The 21,498-nt window shown below is 37.2% G+C and overlaps 1 protein-coding gene across 1 annotated transcript in view; it reads left to right on the forward strand.

The window, feature by feature from the left end:
* Positions 1-21,498, forward strand: part of RYBP (RING1 and YY1 binding protein) — a 67,491-nt gene that overhangs the window by 41,391 nt on the left and 4,602 nt on the right. The window contains exons 3-4 of the mRNA XM_081944809.1: positions 15,117-15,293; positions 15,932-16,027. Of these exons, the coding sequence (XP_081800935.1) occupies positions 15,117-15,293; positions 15,932-16,027 (273 nt within the window). The remainder of the gene's footprint in view (positions 1-15,116; positions 15,294-15,931; positions 16,028-21,498) is intronic.

The following is a 21,498-nucleotide window of genomic DNA, read 5'->3' on the forward strand; positions in this document are numbered from 1 at the left end:
AGCAAAAATCCCAGGATCACACGGGGGACCTAGTGAATGACCTGCAGAGAGCTGGGACCAACGTAACAAAGGCTACCATCAGTAACACACTACGCCACCAGGGACTCAGATCCTGCAGTGCCAGACGTGCCCCCCTGCTTAAGCCAGTACATGTCCAGGCGTATCTGAAGTTTGCTAGAGAGCATTTGGATGATCAGGAAGAGGATTGGGAGAATGTCATATGATCAGATGAAACCAAAATAGAACTGTTTGGTAGAAACACAACTTGTCGTGTTTGGAGGAGAGAGAATGCTGAGTTGCATCCAAAGAACACCATACCTACTGTGAAGCACAGGGGTGGCAACATCATGCTTTGGGGCTGTTTCTCTGCAAAGGGACTAGGACGACTGATCTGTGTACAGGACAGAATGAATGGGGCCATGTATCGTGAGATTTTGAGTGCAAACCTCCTTCCATCAGCAAGGGCATTGAAGATGAAACGTGGCTGGGTCTTTCAACATGACAATGATCCCAAACATACTGCCCAGGCAGCGAAGGAGTGGCTTCGTAAGAAGCATTTCAAGGTCCTGGAGTGGCCTAGCCAGTCTCCAGATCTCAACCCCATAGAAAACCTTTGGAGGGAGTTGAAAGTCCGTGTTGCCCAGCGACAACCCCAAAACATCACTGCTCTAGAGGAGATCTGCATGGAGGAATGGGCCAACATACCAGCAACAGTGTGTGCCAACCTTGTGAAGACTTACAGAAAATGTTTGACCTCTGTCATTGCCAACAAAGGATATATAACAAAGTATTGAAATGAACTTTTGATATTGACCAAATACTTATTTTCCACCATAATTTGCAAATAAATTATTTCCAAATCAGCCAATGTGATTGTTTGGTTTTTGTTTTTTTTTTACATTTTGTCTCTCATAGTTGAGGTCTACCTATGATGCCAATTACAGGCCTCTCTCATCTTTTTAAGTGGGAGAACTTGCACAATTGGTCGCTGACTAAATACTTTTTTGCCCCACTGTATAAGTGCTTTGTACAATTATTAATTTTTCATTAATTCATCAAATTATTGAGCTGTCCAGTTTCAGGATGACTCAAGATGCTTTCCAATTAAAAATAGGTAGAAAATGGTAGATAGAAACAGAGTAAAGAAGAGCAGTCTCCAAGAGACTGGAGACCAAAATTTTAGGACTTTGGAATCAACTCCCTATCCTCCATGGACACTGAATAGAACCAGCTGCAGAGAAAGAAGAAGCATATTTCCCAAGCCCTATTCCCTATAGTTCTCTAGGACAATGATGGCGAACCTTTTAGACACCAAGTGCCCAAACCGTGTGTGCACGCATGGCCAAACATGGACATGCGCACACACATATGTGGACTTGTGCATGTGCAGACATGCATGCATGCTCAGCAGATATCCGAAGAGCAGCTGGCCAGCGGGAGGCGGGGCATCCCAACATCGGCAGCACAGCAAGAGGTAAGATTTTTTGCTTTCATGAGCTTCTGTTTCATTGTTTGCAGGGAAACAGAAGCTCACAAAAGAAATGCCACAGAGATCTGACCTGGGGAGACGGTGTGTGTGCCAGCAGAGAGGGCTCTGCATGCCACCTCTGGCATGCATGCCATAGGTTCGCTATCATGGCTCTAGGAAGATTATCAGATTGAATCAAAAGCTGCTGAGAAATCAAGAAAAACTGAGACAATTGTACTACATCCATCCCAGCTCTACCATACAGTAGATCATCAGGCACAATCAATACAGTCTCAGTACTAATTTCTGTGCTTGTCCTCTGTTGAAGATAGACAAGCACTACAAGCTGTTAGATCTCTTCTAAAAATACAGTTTACAAGCTATACAATTTATAAGGGTAAATATGCTCAGAATGACTACAGATTACATTAGAGGAGTTGTAAGCTTTCTGTGTCTTTTTTAACAGTACCTGATCAGGTTACAAAAATGTTGCTCAAAGAAACCTTGAGTTAGAAGCTCAAAAAGATACTAATACTCTCAGCAAGACTGGTACCCTAAAATGGATGAATTACTATAAATGTAATTTAAAATTTTTAAAAACTATTTCATTACTAAAATTTCCAAGATTTTAGGGGGGAGGTTGTTTACTCATGGGATATATTAGCAATTAGGTAGTGTTAAAAAATAGTAGACGAACAGACATATATCTCTGGTGAACCAGAGATTGAGAACATAGAATGTATCATTTAAGTGCCAGTGATAGAGCACAGAAAGAGATCCTTATCTTGAACCATATAGAAGATGAATGGCTCATGGGGACCCACATCTCAGAACAATTTATGTGTGTCAAAACTCAAGCATCATATATAAAACAGCCTCATTTTTGAATAAAACATTACAGTTGAGAGCCACATAAATAGATCTAATTAGCGTAAATTGTAAGGCTGATAAGAATATACTTTGTAAGCTGAATATTTGCTTTGAGTTATTGTCTTGTGGTTGGTTTTGTTAACCTCTTGTATTATGACATGGGCTTATAACTAATCAATAAAACACTATTGCTACTGGTCAGTAGTGGAATGTAGTGGATGCAGTATGTAATGATTAAATCAGTTTGATACACACAACCTATACATATACATAGAGAGTAAAGCCATTCAACTAAATACAAATTTAGTTGAATGGCTTTAAACAATAAAACATTATTTTATCATTATATCCCTATAAAACTAGCAATAGTTAATGAATTGAATTTTGAAAGGACTTTCAAAGTTTAATCCAATGTGTTTCTAAAGCTGAAGGGAGATTATTGTTGTATATCATTATATTCATTTTTGAACAATAACTGATCAAATTTATTCTATTTATATGTTGCACCATTTTATTTAGCTCTTAGTAATAATATACTACCAGCTTTAAAATAATTTCACCCCACCTCCTTACTCTTAGTGAACGTGTGTGGGATTTTCTAACTTTTTTCTGATTTTTTTCTCCTTTTCCTCTTTCCTGCTTACTTTACTTGAAATGCTCCAGAGCAGCATCCAGACACTATTCTTATAACATTCAAGAGCTGCACTTCTATTTATTCCATTGTATCATCTGTTACATGCATGTGATTACAAGTATGCACAAATCAGATTTTTGAATGTATTATATTGTGGCACACCTTTCAGCTGGTCTGACATGCATCCATTTCCCACTTTTCCCCAGTGACTTAGTTTTGGCTTTATATCAGCAGGAAGAGCTTCACTTGATGTTATAGGACAGAAGTTTCTTTTTGACCAGCCAATAACATTTTGTGTTCAACATTTTTCCTTAAATGTTTCATTTAAGTCCCATAAAATTACCTCAGGTGCTTAAATTGCACATTTCTAAATTTGTTTAGAGTACAGTGGTTGAAGATGGCAAGGGAGAAATTCAAAACTACACTGGGGGTTGCTTTTTTATTTTCAACCATATGTAAGATGAATGGCTATGATTGATCCAGCTATGTTTATATAGGAAACATATCCTGTTTCTTTATCTAGAAACTTATTAATTTTACCAAATTATCAGTTTATTAAATATTTTACTGAAAAATAACTACTGTGTATCCCCGAAAATAAGACAGGGTTTTATTTTCTTTTGACCCCCTGAAATAAACACTTGGCCTTATTTTCAGGGAGGCCTTATTATTTTTGAGGTGCAGGAGGTGGTGAGTGTGATCACCTCATTGCTGCTGCTGTGTTACAATATTTTTAGGGAGGGCTTATTTTACCACATGCGCTCAAAAGCCTGATTGGGCTTATTATCTGGTGAGGTCTTATTTTCAGGGAAACAGGGTACACAAGAATTTAATTATTAAATCCCTTTTTAAAAAAGAAGTAAACAAAGATTCAGCTTCAGTCTGCTTTACTTCGGCTTTTTAAAGATGGGAAAAGAAACAATGACTGTTAAAAATTTGAAAGCAGACCAAGAAATGGATGATGGAAGAAAGAGAGGAATATCAGCGTCTTCTCTTATTTTCTTTCCAACTACAATATAACAACATGCAGGTAAAATAATGGATATTTGTTCCAGGGAAACGTAAGTTCATTCTACACAGTTTCTGAAAAAATGACACTAAAAAGAAGAAAAGAGTTTGGGAGAATTAACATATTTCAGAAGAATAGTGGGCATTGTAGATAGTAGATTGGTTCTGAAAAATTAAATTTCCAGGTGGAGCCAGGAACAATGACTTCTTATACTTTCAACATTCTCTTTAAGAAGATGCAATACTGTTAAGTCTTTTGTTAGAAATGTTTAAAAAATTTTTAACATATACGGAGCTTAGGATATCCCATGTTTTCTGAATAGGTAGCAGTGGTGGGTTTTTACCGGTCTACACTGGTCCGCCCGTACTGTTAGCAGAAATCAGGCGTACGTTTGAGGACCGAGCTGGAGGGCCCGTACCGATACAGTCTCTCCCCTGGCCTGCCCCTGCTCGCTCCACCCAGTCGCCTCTCTCTCTCTCCCCCTCCCTCCCTCCCTCTCTCCCCGCCTGTCCGTACCATGCTTCCCTCGCCCACCCACTTGCCGGCGTGGAGGACTTGGCGATTGGAAGAAGCCTGCGCTTCCTTCTCTTTGTTAGCCGCCTCATTTGCAATGGGGTGGTGGGAGAAATACATGCATTAGAGGGAGGAAAGGCCATCCCTAGCAGAAGCTCGGCCTTCTCCCCCGTCTAACCCATGGATTTCTCCCCACCCCATTGCAAACGAGACGACTGTCAAAGAGAAGTGTGGGCTTCTTCCAACAACCGAGGAACGAATAGGAGCGGAGGACTCGGTGGTTGGAAGAAGCCTGTGCTTCCTTCTCTTTGACAAGTGGCTTGCAAAACGGGGTGCTTCTCAAAGAGAAGGAAGCGGGGGGTTACTTCTTCAGACAAGCCCAGGCTGGATCGGGCTTCAATGCTGCTTCGGCCTGGGCTCCTCTGAAGAAGGCCTCCCCCGCCGCTTCGTTCTCTTTGAAAAGCGGCTTGCAAAACAGGGACTTTGCAAACTGCTTGTCAAAGGGAAGGAAGCTGGGGTGGGGGGAGGAGAGACTTATTCTGATGAGCCCAGGCTGGATCAGGCTTCAATGCTGCTCTGGCCTAGGCTATTTTATTCTATGGTGTTATCTTATTTTATTTATTATTATATCCCACTTTTATTCTTTTTACAAATAACTAGGTAGTGATATACCTGACATATCCAATATACTTCCTCCTTCTAATTTCCAGACACAAAAAACAACAAGCTTGAACCAGTCACTCTCTCTCAGCCAATTGGGTTGAGAGAGAGTGACTGGTTCAAGCTCACCAAGATGGCTTTCATGGCTTTTTAAACGGAAAACTACAATTTATAGGATAATTAACATGATTTACAGTTGTTGTTGTAGCATGGCAGAAGAACTATATAGGGACACTTCAACTTGGTTTCTTTCCCCCAAATTGGGTTTGCTTTAGAGTGTACATATTATTGGGAAGATGAAAATCAAACTATGTTACAGGAACTTCAGTAAATGTTGGCAAATGAATAATAGTAGGTAAATATGTAAAGTTCTTTAGCTTTGTAATTAGAAGATAAACAGAAATGGAGAACAACTTTGTGCTGCTTGTTATAATGAAATGAAGGATTTTCGTTTTTATATGGGTTATGTTATACATTATGCTTTAAAAAAACATGTAATATAACAGAAAAAAGTAAAAAAAATCCAATGTCTGAAGCACAAGCATTTATTTGGATATCAGTTTGTTAGGCCTTGTCATAATTTGCAAACAGTAGAAAAAAACTTTGCTATATTTAGAGAGAGAGATGGACTTTTAGCAGAGTGTAAACATTTTAAATAAAATAACTTTGAGCATTCAGAAATCATTCTTCATAACAGGAATATAAGGGAGAGATTAAATAGTCATAAAGAGTTGACCATAAAGAGGAAGATGTAGAATTTCTATGGTTGCCCTCCATGACTGATGTTGGAAGGGCATTTAAACACCTTTATGTAATAGGGCAGATAGGTGGAGGCATTAAAGGAAGTATAGGGTCCTTGACTAAGGATGGTTGATCCTGGCCTAATGACAGCAACCAGGACTACCAAAACTGCCCTAAACAGTGAGGTCATGTTAGGTTTTGCCTGACAATTATTTTGCTTAATGACAGAAATTCCAGTGTCAATTAGGATTGTTAAGCAAACTAAAATTAGGGTCATTAAGCAAACTTCTTTACTAAAAGATAAAATGGATGTCATACTTTACTTCAGTGGTTCTCAAATAGTGGGGCGCGCCCCCCAGGGGGGGCGCAAGGCTCCGTAAAGGGGGGCGCAAAGGCTCCCTTTCCATCTGGGTGCAGCGGCGGCGGCTGCAGCGGCGGCGGCAACGGCGGCTGCAGCGGCGGCGGCAACGGCGGCGGACTGGAGTTTCCCACCAAGGTTGCCTGTCCGACCAGCCCCCGCTGGCTCCTGGCTGAGGGAGGAGCTGCCGCTCCGCCTTCTCCGAGCGGGATCCACGTCCTGCAACTGGCCGCAAGGGGAAGCGGAAGCAAAAGCCCCAGGAGGCACAAAAAATGGGCCCCTTTTCACCCCCCCCCCACCTTCAGAAGATGATAGAGAAAGAGAGAGCTAGTGAGGGGGGGGAGGGAGAAGTGAGACAGAAAGAGATAGACAGAGAGAGAGAGAGACAGAAGGAGAAAGAGAGTGAGACACAGAGAGACAGAAAGAGACAGAGAGAGTGAGAGAGAGACAGAGAAAGAGAGAGGGAAACAGAAAGACAGACAGAAATAGAAGGAGAGACAGAAAGAGAAAGGCAGAGAGAGAGAGAGAGAGAGGGAGAGAGATGAGGGAGAGAGAGAGAGACAGAGGGAGAGACCACTTGGACAGTCTTCGCATCTGGGATGCGTGGGTCTTTCCCACTGAGACGAGCAGGTGTTGTTTCTAGAAATCACTGCGTGCAGGAAATATGTGTGTGTTTGTGTGTGTATACATGCACATACAAGTGTCATTTCTTCAGTGTTATCACAGAAGTGAGTACACCCCTTAACATTTTGTAAATATTTAAGTATACTTAAATATTTACAAAATGTTAAGGGGTGTACTCACTTCTGTGATACTCTATATATAAATATATGTATGTATATGTTCTAGCTGTGCTCCTTTAAATCTTTTCTGCTACAGTTAATAAAGCTATTCTTTGTTGTAAATTGATCCACATTTTTCTTTTTTTATTCTCTTATAAGTTAATAAGGATACAGTGTTATGCAGAGGTGTACTTATAACAATTTTATAGACAAATGATACTATTTACAGTCGCGCGGGGGGCGCGAAATGTTTTCTTCTTCCTAAGGGGGGCATGACAGAAAATAATTGAGAAGCACTGCTTTACTTGGAGAAAATGGGCCTTAGGGCCAGGTGTGTAAGAATAGAAATGGCAATATGACCCTGGTGGAAAAAGTTCAAATGTATACATGGAAATGTTTGGGGGTGGGTAGCAACCAGTGCACTTTTAAAGTATATGTGACTGACTCTGAATATAACATTAAGCTTAAAGCAGTCATTTTGAACCTTAAATTTTTCTTATAAAAATGAAGAATGAATCTGATTAGTTAGTTGTTTAGAAGACATGATCACATATATTCCAGGTACATGTTTTAAAAGGGATAAGTTATAAAAGGAAGGCAGTTTAGGATATGGATTCATGAAGATTTTGTCCAAGTTATGGTTTTTGCTTAAACAGTTAGACTAATAAAGGCTAAGACTGGTCCATATGCATTCTGGGCCATTCTTTCCCCTGCTCACCTAACCTTTGGCAACACTGAAATAAAATATTTTTATTGCAGTTCAAATTAAGAGTATGTACCAATTGAACCATAATCCCTTACTGCCTTCTTAATATAGACCTTCAAAAGTTACTTGTGCAGGGTTCTCTTATGTTCCTATTATTTATTTATTAAGTGAGTTTGGTATAGTGATTTAAGGCACAAGCTCTAAAAAGTGGAAAACATCTGCCTTAGGTTCAAATCGAGCTGGGTGACTTTGGGCCAGTTACTCCAGGAAGAAAGCAGTGGCAAACCACTGAAAATCTTGCCAAGAAAACTGCAAGCATTAGTCTAGGCAGATACTAATTGTCAAGACTGACTTGAAGCTTCTGACAACTCCGCCATCAGTAAGCATTTCTATGAGAAAGACATTCAAAGTACTGTTCGTCAGAATAATGAATTTGAGGAACAAAAAGTTAAGTAAGAGAAGTGCCTTCTTTAACAGATATCATCTTGTTACGTCTTGTTCTAGATGGCAATATTCTGGTTTTTTCTTTTCTTTCTTGTTTTTTATGCTTATACTGCCCTAGATCTCAAACAGTCACTTCCTGTACTGTTGCAGAGAACTGGCAGTGTTTGTGTCGGTGGTAGTTTGGGCAGGGTTGCCTGTGTTGTGATGACTGTGATGAATGCTGAGGGAGCAGAGGGAAGAAGCTTGGCAGGCTGCTGTCAGAGCCTGCTGTGCACATGCAAGATTGGCTGTATTAAAGCAGCTGTGAATTCATGGAGAGAAGCCAGACGGCTCAGAAACAGCTATTCACCACTTAACCCATAGCCATGGGAGTTAATTTAGAGAAATGATAAATAAGACAAGATGCTACTATCCCTGAACCCACACCCCTCCTTCCTGCTTCAAACTTTCTTCCTGGCCACTCTAGGTCCTTCATAGCCTCTTAGAATACAGGGTCATACTGTTGAAGAAACTGTAGGTACCATATTCTAATTTGTAAATGGGAATTCTTTGGCTAAAGATTTTTTAAACAAAACTCCAGAACCTGTAAGATCATGAATACACAATCCTGTAGCTCTTATAACTCTTTATCTTTTAAGTTGAATTTTTAAGCTTGAAACAGAGCAGTTCCAGAAAGTATTCTAATATCATGTACAGAAATAATTTCAGAAAAAATGATTTTGGAACAAAAATGTTAAGGAACTTATAAGCATGCATATAAGATGATTTACACCAGAATTATGTAACTTTTATAAGGGCTAAAGAGAAGCTCCCAACACGACTGCAATAGTAGTAGTAAAAGTTTAAATAAGTTGGAAAAATGACACCAAGGAAACTTTTTTTATTTTGGGGTGGAAATATATCAACTTTTTCAGATAAAAATTAACATAAACTGATATTTAAAAATCCTATCAGCTTTACGAGGAAAAGTAAATATTAAAATGAATATCATTTCCAGATTGATGTATTGACTTAAAGGATTCATATGATAATATCTGTAAGTTATTTTTAGCAGCTTGCTATTTTTTTAAAAATGTGATAAAGTACACTCTAGGCTTTCTTCTTCCAAATTCTGTAACTTTCTCACTTTCAGTTTTCAATCAATCAATCAAATCAAACTTTTATTTATAAACCGCGCCCTTTCCTAAACAGGACTCGGGGCGGTGTACAGTCATTATTAAAAACCATATAAATATCAAAATAGAATACATATACATAAACATAGACATAGATGGAGGAGGTAGAAAATATACTGTACCATATTTAATTAAAATACAAAAGATTAAAATTCCCTTAAAAATTCCACAATAAGATGTTTGCCAGGAGGTGAAAGATGGAGCTATAAATCGGCTAAGCCAGCTAATTGGAACAGGTGGGTCTTAAGCTTCTGTCGGAAGGAGCGGAGGTCGTTAATAGTTCTAATATCGGGGGGGAGGTCATTCCAGAGGGTTGGGCCCATCACAGAGAAGGCTCTACTCCTAGGCGCCACTCGTTGGCACTGCTTGGCGGATGGCACCTTTTATCACTAACGTGTATTTTGACTTCAATTCTTTATTGAACACAAGAAACCAAGTAATAAATCACTAGGAGAAGAATTACAATAATACAATAGCAGAGTTGGAAGGGACCTTGGAGGTCTTCTAGTCCAACCCCCTGCCTAGGCAGGAAACCCTATACCGTTTCAGACAAATGGCTATCCAACATCTTCTTAAAAACTTACAGTGTTGGGGCATTCACAACTTCTGGATGCAAGCTGTTCCACTGATTAATTGTTCTGTCAGGAAATTTCTGCTCAGTTCTAAGTTGCTTCTGTCCTTGATTAGTTTCCACCCATTGCTTCTTGTTCTACCCTCAGGTGCCTTGGAGAATAGTTTGACTCCCTCTTCTTTATGGCAACCCCTGAGATATTGGAACATTGCTATCATATCTCCCCTAGTCCTTCTTTCTATTAAACTAGACATACCCAGTTCCTGCAACCATTCTTCATATGTTTTAGCCTCCAGTCCCCTAATCATCTTTGTTGTTCTTCTCTGCACTCTTTCTAGCGTTTCCACATCTTTAATTACTGCTTAAGACATAATGGTAGGAGCATGGTTTCAGTTTTACTAGTAGTTCTCTTGAATTTACTTCAAAAAAGGCTGCATATGATATTTGGAGCTATTAGGATGAAAGTATAATTTCATTTATTATTAATATGAGTTACACCTTGGGATAATTTCATATTTGAAAATTGCAGTAAACCTTTCTGATTGATTGTAGTCAAAGGCAGATTGACATATTAAAATATTAGATCAGTCTAATTGCCAAGCATTTAGTTATTACAAGAGGAATTTAGATTGCCTAAAATTGCAATAGGGCAGTGTATTCATTAAAATATATCTTGGTTTTACAGTTTGGGCCAGGTGTCTAAATTATTTTAGTTTTAAAATGAGATTTGAATTTTTCCAACTATAGTGTATTTTTAATAAAGCAAAGTATTATTTATTTACTAAACCTATAAGCCGCCCATGTCACCTACAGGTGATTTGACTCGTAAGTGGCTTATATTTGTTAAGATATATATTAGTTATTTGCAAAACCTGTGAATTAAAAAATTACAATATCCCACATTGAATAGCATAAGAGCAGCATCATGATACGAGCCCCCCCATCCCTCTTATGTATGACATGCATTCATATCCTTCTAGGTATTCATATAACATTCTGCAGATGCCTACATTGTATGATTTTTTTATGAAGATGAAGCTTGCTCAACTAAAAGTGTCCCCCCCCCCCAATTTATTGGGCATACAAGAGAATATTTAAAAAAGAGTTTGTAGTCATTTTTTCTTTGTTGGAAATTTAAAATAGGTAACATATAGACTTCTAAAGATCATCTCACACACTTGTCACTTTATCAAGGCATCTACAGTGAAAAACACAAGCTATAGAATAGCATGCATGACTAAGACAACCACCCATTTCATATCTGTGCAATGTATGTGACGTGTTAAAAGGGATGGGCTTATTGCCTAGTTGCACAATCCATGTTGATGCCACTACTTTAGATGCACCTTTACCTGTTTTTTCATTTTTCATTTCATGTTTGCTGTTTGATTGTTTGTCTGAGCAAACCCCAACTTCCTTCTAGCATTAGTGATGTTACCTAATTGGGCAATAAAGTTCTGCAACAACCAAAATCCCCATGGTTTAATTATGTATTAAAAAGTGTTCTATATTTTTTAAAACACAGAAATATAAAGAGGTTTTCATTTTTTCTGTTTCAAATTTCTGTTACTTTTTCTTTTGTATATTGAAGCAATAAAAGTTTTTAAAAATCTTGTACTTTCATGCTTATGATATTATGTCATGTACATTTTCTTTCTTTTAATTCAGATAGCATTCTTAATTGTATTCGTTCAGTTAAAACTGTGACTGATATTTTGAATATAAATACAACAATACTGCAATATATATCTAATTCTTAGCCTATAATTGCACAAATTGTGAAGTTCTGTTGAAGACATCTGTATTTTATTGACTTGAAGTATGAAGTCTTTGGTAATAATTGATGAGTAGCATAAAAGCACAAAATGTTTATTTGCTCAGCATATGAAACAATTAGCAGTTTAGCTTTTCTGAAGGAAAATAAAGTTGTTACTTTGTTCTACCAATGTGATTTAATTCAAGACAAAGATCCTGATTGTTCTAAAATAATGGGATAAAAAGCCCATTTAATTGAGGGAAATTAAATGAAATGTGGAATAGGCAATAGATTGAAGAAGGTATTTGGAAGCATCAGAAGAGAACAAATGTGTTTTCTCAACAATACCTCATCAATTTAAGGCAAAGTAAGAATTTAAAAAAGTACCTTAAAAAGTGAAAAGTGTCATTTCCTCTGCTTAGTTAGGAATTCAATTTAAAACAATAACTATATTTATTTAAATTTATGATTAGTCAGGTGCCATCAGCATAACATCAATGTGGAGTGGGCAACACCTGGGCTCTGCTTGGGAAGTTAATAGATAACCCATAGACTAAGCCTGAGTTTTTGAATTACTGCTCTCACATACACAGTTCTTTATTGTAATTAATTATTTGTTGTAGTTAACCTCACAACCATGAGGTTGCTGTGGACACTGCTATCAGTATGAAGTAGTTTGAAAGTAAAAGCAAAGATTATACTACAGTGATTTATATCAGGCTCCTGAAGTAGATTGTATCTGTTCCCCACATTGCTTTCAATCCCTTAGGAAAAGTACTTTCGCTCGAAAGACATCTTCTCCATGAAACAGATCCGCCAGGCATCTGCTGTTACTAACTTTTTACTCTTAAAACTTTTATCCTTGAAATGACTGTTGGCGGTACAGTTTATATAACAGGTAGAAAATGTGAAGAAAACATTTTGAATATTGGTTGATTTTTATCCCCCAGTTAATAATTGCAAATACCTGTCTGTACAGTTATAAATAGCCTTTGAGTTCCCACTGTAATGGAGTCTCTCCATCATGGTCATAAAGTGGATTGGTCATATGTCTAACCCAGTTTTATGACCTTTTTGTGGCACTCATTAAGCAAACTGATAGTTTGCTATTGGTGCAGTTTTGCCAAAAACTGGAAGCAAATGCAATTTTTTAAGAAAACCATCATAAAACATGATCATATGGCTACGGGGTGCTAAAAATGGCCATAAATGCTGCCTGGTTGCTGAGTGCTCAAAGTGTGATCATATCATAAGCAACAATCATTGGAAGTTTGCTTCCAGGTTGTAAGTACTACTCCATGTAGCCCTGTCATAACTTCAAATGTTCACTAAGTGATTGGTTGTATGTTGAAGACTATCTGTAGTTGGTTAATAAATCTTTGCTTCATTTTACAAAAACCTGTCCGTGTAAGGAATTCTTTTGAATATGAATCGGGATTTCTGTTAGCAATCAGCTAGCTCTTCTACAAGATATATTCTGGTTTGATAGTAAACATGAGTTCTGTGCACCTCAGTGTATAGTCATGCTGGCCACATGACCACGGAAATGTCTTTAGACAATGCTGTTTCCCCAGGCTAAGAAACAGGAGATGAGCACCGCCCCCCTCCCCAGGTCTGACACAACTGGACAGGGGAACCTTAATCTTTATGAAAAGTATATGAGTACCCTTGTAAGCCACAAATTAAACAAGTCAGTAGTCTAATGCAGTTGTTAAAGGGCAAATATTATTTTGGGATGCAACAAGATAATAGCAATAGGGCATAAGGTCCAGATCACAGAAAGTAATTGTTCCATTGTACCCTGTCCTGGTTAGATTCTGTTTGAAATAGTGTGTTCAATTGTGGTCACCACACAATAACATTGAGCAAATTCAGAGCAGTACTAATGTAGACACTAAGAAGGATAATGTTGCAGAGATAAGCTGACTGTTGGCAAGGCAGTGGGGCTATTTTTAGTCCAGAATTTCCAGATAATATTTGGAAGCAGCTCAGACAGATATTTCTCTAATTCATTGAATTATAAAAAGAAAATGCTGAAAGTATAGCAAAATTAAACTTGCAAGACTCTGTTATAGCCAATCTCAAATAAAAGTTGCTGTAGACATCCTGTGGGGTTGATTTCATGGTCTGGTATATCTAGTGGAACTGAAAACTAATAAGATAGTGAAAGGTTTGAAACCTAGTTCTTTGAGGAATGATGAAAAGATCTAGTATTTTTAGCCCACAGAAGTGAAAGTTGATACTCTTAAAATATCTGAAGAGCTGTCACAGAGGAGAGGAAATTAACTTATTCCCTATTGTTCCAGAGGGCAATGGATTGGGTTAAAACTAAAGGAAGGAACTTCTGGGTTGATATCAGGAGAAGCGTCCTGTACAAACTGCCAACCAGGGGAACAAGCTGTTACATGATTTGGCAAGTTCTCCTTCACTACAAGTCTTCAAGAAGTCATGTGTGATTGTATATACTTCAGTAATATCTGCTGTCAAATCTTTTCCCAAACTAAAAATTTCCAAACAGTATTTTCATGAAAGAAAGATTTTTGAGCCCAGTTATTTTAATAGAACACTTCTTAACATTTCCAGTTCTGTTATATCCTTAAAAATCTGGTGATCAGAATGTAGACAAGAAAGAAACCATGACCTGAATCAAAGACTTTATGAATTTCATTTTCTTACTCTTGAATTATAGGTATTTATCTGCCACATAGCAGCTTACTTCTTATAGTGATGATGACTGGCCAATGTTATGTCTTTTGTTTGCAGAAATTCTTTAAAAGCTTTCCAAATTGTAGTTTTCTAGTTGCTCTCAGCTTTAAGTGTCATTATATTATAATAATTATAGAAAATTACAGAAAGTAGCATTCAGAATCAGTACCAGTTGGAGGCTGGTAGAGACATGACTTCTAATTATGACACTCTGAATGTATTGTTTGTCTTAACTTTGCTCTGATTGACAGACTCTCAGCTTTTAAATTTAAGGAAGAAGGATTTATTCTGATTGATTATAGTTAAATGAGACATTACTAATCTATTCTTGGTTGTTCAACAAAATAGCTGTGTCCATGTAATGAAATAATGAAATAACTGAAAACATCATGGTGTACAGAGTTTGAATTAGCCCACAGAGTACATCTTCATATCTCCGTATTTTAAATGAAATTATTCCATTCATATATTTTTGAGAAATGTATGAGTGTTCTTCAAAACAAGCATGGGCTAGAATTCTATTTTAAATATGAGGGATGTTCAATATTTTGGTGAATATAGTGTTTAAAATTTTTAGACATTACATTTTTGCTAATTAAAATTAAGCATTGCTTACTTTGATAAAACACTTCTTTTATTGATATTTTTTTCACCAGTTGCCCATTTGTTTTAATTAAGCCACTGACAATTAATATTCCTTTTCTATTTCCTCCCATCCTATAGGAAACCTAGGATAAATTCTCAGCTTGTAGCACAACAAGTTGCTCAGCAATATGCTACTCCACCACCTCCTAAAAAGGAGAAGAAAGAAAAGGTGGAAAAGCAAGAAGAGAAAAAAACAGACAAAGAAAAAGAAGTTAGTCAAAGTGTTATAAAGAAGAATACCAACAAGAAGACTAAGTATGTTTCTGGATCACCCATTAAAAGTTATGCTGACAAACTAATTTGTAACTGTAACTCTTATGCATGTGCATATCTGTTTTCCCAGTCTTGAAATTCCAGACAGCTTGATATTTTTTGAAGAATTCTTAATCCTAATTTGCAATGGTTTCTAAATTGTGATCCCACAGTAATTCTCTCCTTCCCTATGTCAACTCTATTACTTAATTACAAATTTACCTGCTTTTTTTCCTGGATGCTGCCCTCATAGTTACATGCCATGTTAAATTTTCCCACAATAGAAAGAAATACAGTTCTTGTTAAAAACATTAGCATGACTTTATTTTATTTTCTTCTCCACATGACTTTATTGAACTACTCTCATTGATTTCATAGATGAATAAGGCATAAAACCTGCATTAATTATATAATGATGTATCTGTTTTTGTGTGTATGTATACACACACGCATACATATGTATATATGTATGTATATATGTAGATGTATATGTGTGTTTATGTGTATATACAGAGATACACACACACATACATACATACATATGAAGATTTACCTTTAGGTTACCAATTATCCCAGTTTCAGGAATGATATTCTCAGAATACCAGTATATTTATAATGTATTGTTAACTTTTCTTCTTCAGGCCAAAGTCAGATATCGTGAAAGATCCTCCTAGTGAAGCAAACAGTATACAATCTGGAAATACAACAAAGACCAGTGACTCAAATCACACCTCAAGGTAACTTTTTAATATAAAGAATTGCCTGATTTTAAGGTTATGGAAGTACAGGAACTTTTCTTTAGTTTTTTTCCCCTGCAGCCCATCCTTTAATTTACCATTTTGAGGCTTGTGATAATTTGTGATAATACTTCAAATCTTATTTGAAGTGTTTCTGTTTCATTCTATTTCTTTCATTCATTCACACTTAGAATATATAATAAATTAAAATGTGAAATATTAACTTGTGCTAAATAATAAGTGAGCATTTTGTAAATATTGCATAATCATCAGGGATGACCTGAACTTTCAATTGCAATAAACCAGATTACCTTTTAGAGCGTTAATTGGATAACCTGTCCAAGTCTACATTGTTGATCCACATCAAAGTCTAAGTTAATACCTAATTTGTAGTTCCTGGGATTTAGAGATTGCTAGCCAGATTAATAATGATTTTGTTATTACAAGATCAACCATCCTATAAATTTTGATGAGTTCTTTGATACATATCCCATTGGATATTATTGGTTTCTTAGCATAATGAGAAAAGGTAGTCCCAATTTTTTAAATGTGGGTTGAATGCCTATGTATAAACATGGTATGTAAAGTTCATATATTTATTTGATTCCATTCCTTCTTTAGTAACTTAGAGTAGAAGCTAATCCACTGTAGGCTGAGGTGGCTAAAGACTCTTAGTCTAGTATTACATCCTTGATAAGGAAACAAAATCCATTATTCACTGTAATACCGGTAGTCCTCAATTTACAGCAGTTCATTTAGTGATTGTTCAAAGTTATAACAGCACTGAAAACTGTTTTTCACACTTATGGCATTGCAGCATCCCACATTGCAGCATCCCCATAGTCACATGATCAAAATTCAGATACTTGGCAACTGACACTTATTTATGATGGTTGCGCTTGGTCATGTGATCACCTTTTCTGAGTTTCTGACAAGCAAAAATAGGGAAGCCAAATTCACTTAACAACCATGTTATTAATTTAACAATTGCAATATTCACTTTAACAACTGTGTCAAGAAAGGTGAGGAAAACTCACTTAACAAATAGCTCGCTTAACAACAGATTTTTTTTTCAATTGTAAGTCGATATATATATATATATAAAACATTACTTTTGCTTACTACAAAAAAGAATAGTGCAATCATTTTCTTATTTGTTCTTATTTGGAAACTAGAGAAAGAAAATAAAGGCAATTGTATCATAATTTAATTTGGAAGAGAAGCTACAAACTACGTGTTACAAAGATTTTGTATAAAATAGCTATTAGTGTCATTTAAATATCTAAATTCATTATGAAACAAGTATATAGTATGCTGATCAAAATGGTAACATCTTACGTAATTTAAAGGCTTATTTCAGTTGATAAACTAAATTTCCAGTACCTAATCTCTTCAGAAGGAACTGCCATTGCAGTTTGCCTTTAGGGAAAACCCTGTGCTAACAATTGTACAGTCACAGAATGAAAATATTTTAGCATTATGCAGGACTGGATGTTCCTTTTGTTTATAATCTTTTAATTCAGTTCTGTGCAACTCATCAAGTACTGCAAATCTTTATTCAATTTAAGGAGAGGTGGAATAGTCTTTGCATTCTTTCTCTGTCATTTTTTTGCCTTTGTGACACAATTTTTAGATATTCTATCTACTTAAGATATAACAGGCCTGCAGTAAATGCACCCCTCCTTTAGCTCTCCCTGTTGGCTTAAGGATTGCTGCTAAACTACCTAGTCAGTTTAGAGGCTGATACTGAGCTATTCAAGCCCTGGCTTGAAATTCTATCTCACCCATAAAATGAAAGCAGACTTTCTTCAGCCAGCATTTCCATCAGGTCTAAATTTCTCAAAATCAGAACAAATAAGGTACAGCTATTTGGATTTTCTGAAGCATCACAACTAGATTGAAACTGTCTGTTGTAAAGACTCTGAAAACAAAGATGGATGATAGAAGATTTGAGAATACAAAATCCATAAGTGTTTTGGCAAGAATAAGAGAAATAGGCAAGCAAGGTTTAGAACAATACAAGCAGAATTGTTTTCTTTGCTGCCATTTTGTTACCTTTAAAAGTTACTAGCCAACCTCCTTGTGGAAATCTGATAGGGAGTAGATTTTAGGGAAGTTTAGGGAAGGGAACGAGAAAGTGCAAGAGTGGCTGGAAAACTATCCCAGAATGTTGCAAATGAAGATCAGGTGACCACAAGTGCAGTTAGTGGTGTATTAACCATTAAGCAGACTAAGTATGTGCTTAGGGCACCAGGACCAAGGGGGCACCACAAAGTTGAGAAAGAAAAAAACCAATGAAGATTTGTACAGTGTGTACAAAGGATGGGGGCACCACGATTTGTCGGCGGCAGCAGCGGTGGCAAATGTATGAATGCCAGTAAAATTTGGCATCTTTCCCAACTGCTGGAATGCATAGGAGAAAAACCCCACATGACCTTCTAAAAATGGCTTATAGAGTCTTTTCTGAATGCACTGCTGAATACAAGCTACGGAATACAAACATTGCCCAACAGAACTGCATAATTTTTTAAAAAAGGCATTAGAATAGTGTAAGTCTTACTATAATCTTAGATTTGTGCTGGGATGTAAAGCAGCAGCGGCGCTCCGACTATTGCCGCCGCTGCTGCCGCCGAACGCTGGCAACAGGCGCGCACAGGCTGCCCACCAGGCGGGTGAAGCTCCCCCCGCTTCTTTTGGTGCCTTTTCGGGCTTTTCCTTTCCGCCTCCTTGCAAGGCTCTCCTCGGCATCAGGGCTGCCTTTTTCATCGCGACGAGCCCCGCTGCTTTCTGGGGGGTGAGGGGAGCTGTTGCCTTCCTTACTCCGAGGAAGCCTGCAGAGCCTCGCAAGGATCTCTTTCGGCTTCACTTCTATGCTGGACCTTCTGTAGGTAGAACAAGCGACGATTCCTTGGTTTAAACGGCGGCAGCAGCAGCGGGGAGACAAAGGAGGGGAAAGGCGGCAGGCAGTTGAGTTGCGGCTATTGAGCACGGCGCGGCGCCGCCTGAGGCCGGGATTGAGGCTGCAGTTCGGAAATTTACAATTTACAATTCGCCACTGCCACCCCAGCCCAGCCCTCGTTTATAACGCGCACCCAAACTTTGACTTCTTTTTTGGGTATAAAATTTTGCGCGTTATACTCGAATAAATACGGTAATCTCCTTTTCAGTGTCCATGTATTCCCTGAGAAATCATATTTCTCTAGTTTGTTGAAATTAGCTGTCTGAAATCTACATTGCACAAACAGCTGTCTCCCATTTTCTCTTTCTATAGTATCTTAAACCTTAAGATGTTGCCATGACTTCTTCTCAAACTGCTTTTATCTCTTCAACCAGCTCTTCCCTATTGATTACAAACAGGAGTAGAGAATCTAGGATTACAAACAGGACTAGGAAAACAGGCAGCAAGATACAGAGTAATTTCAAGATCTTCCTCTTCTTGGCACAGTTGTTTTTCTAACATATTATTTGATAGTTGAAATTTCCCATTATTATTGTATGTCTCCTTTTGAGATTCTGTAACTCGTCCATGTTTGCATAATCCTGATGTTCCTCCTTGATAGTCTGTAGCACACCATCACAACAATACCTTTTGTTTCCCTTTCCTTCGGTTCTTACCCAAATGCTTTTGTCAGGAACCTTGTGCTACAATTTCTGGCTCTCAGTATATGTGTGCATTTCTTTCGTATGCAATGTCACTCCTAGTCTGCTTTTGTTTGGCCCATTCCTGTTGAGTTAGTTTTATTTCTACTTATGAGTATTATCCCAGTTTCATAATTCTTGTTTCCCCCTGAATTATGCTACTAGATTATTGCTTCATCTTCCTAGACAGTTTATCACAGTGCCTTGGAGGTGCTCTTGATCTTTGCAAATAGTTTGGAATAGGCACTTAACAGGAGAGAGTTTATTCAGTGGGTTCAGAAAGGCATAGACTCATTAAACATCATGTTAATAGACCTCTGCTTAAGTGGTGAATGCCTCCCTATACTGTCTTAGTAATATTTCTAAATTATAATATCCCTTGTGCATTAATATTGAAATTGACTACTATGAATTTGTGTTTGGGTCTCTTCTTTTGCTATAAGAATGGAACTGCATTAGTTCACAGTGGCCTCTGAATCACACTTTGTTTTTAAGCACTTTTCTTTCTGGTGAGATTCAGGTTATATGACAGAATATAGATTGAAGGCTGATTTTTAACAATGAAACAGCCTGTTTAACGTCTGTCAAGAGCGGCACTGTAGGACTTTGATTTCTTTGATTATCTTTGCTTTCAGCAGCATGGAGAATTCTCAGAATTAATTTTCATTAAATCATTGGTGAATGTTTTGCCATGGGTTGGGTTAAGCTTGCCCTGAAATAAATGCCTCATGGTTCTGTGTGCTCCCTAGATTTACCTTTGTTGCTTTATTGATTTTGGCTGTATTGGACTAATACTCAATATAGACCCTGCACCAAGTTTTTTGAACCGCAATTTGAAATGTTACCATGCATATTTGATGACAGCAGCATATAAATTGTATATCAAAATGCACTCAGCAGTTTATTATATAATTATATAACTTAATTGTTCAACTGGTTGCCAGTTTCTTTTAAACATGTGTTTACTTGTTTAACTCGTAACCTTTGAATATTTCTAAGTACAGTAACATTTTCTCTGGAAAAAAAAATAAAACATGGTGATTGGCCTGTGCAACTAACATGCGGTGGACTCAGTATAGAAAAACAACTTTTCTTCTAAGTTTTCCATTCATCCCATTTGTTATGTTATAAACTAGCAGAAATATCAAAGTTCATCTGATAGTTGACGGTGCTAATTTCAGTGCCACCAAATTATTTCAGGTGGTACTTCATTAATGTGGATAATGAGAACTAATGTCCACATTCCTTACTTCCTGGCAAAAGAATATTGAGCTTGACCTTTTGCTAGCTCAAGTGGTTCATGAGTTGTATCTCATTCTGTCAACTCTGTAAAACTATCTGAATAAATAATAGTTGCTTTGAGCATTTTAATTTTTAAAGCTTTGTTTCTGAAATAAGCCTTTACTGTCTCTTATTTTGGTTGTTAAAAGAAGCCATTCATATTTGCTCAAAACCTTCCTTGTTTTTTTCCCCTTTCTGACATGATAATGGAGAGTTTGTTTAATTTCCCAAATAATGAACAATATCACTTAGTATTTTTATTAAAGTTGTGAACTGAATATTTTACCATATGTGAATGTGAGCCAATGCTTTATTAATTGGTTTAATTGCTTTACATCCCAGCACAAATCTAAGATTATAGTAAGACTTACACTATTCTAATGCCTTTTTAAAAAAAATGTGCAGTTCTGTTGGGCAATATTTGTATTCCGTAGCTTGTATTCAGCAGTGCATTCAGAAAAGACTCTATAAGCCATTTTTAGAAGGTCATGTGGGGTTTTTCTCCTATGCATTCCAGCAGTTGGGAAAATGCCAAATTTTACTAGCATTCA

The sequence above is a fragment of the Natrix helvetica genome, assembly GCF_964273705.1.
Source record: "Natrix helvetica genome assembly, chromosome: 1".
Taxonomy (NCBI): domain Eukaryota; kingdom Metazoa; phylum Chordata; class Lepidosauria; order Squamata; family Natricidae; genus Natrix; species Natrix helvetica.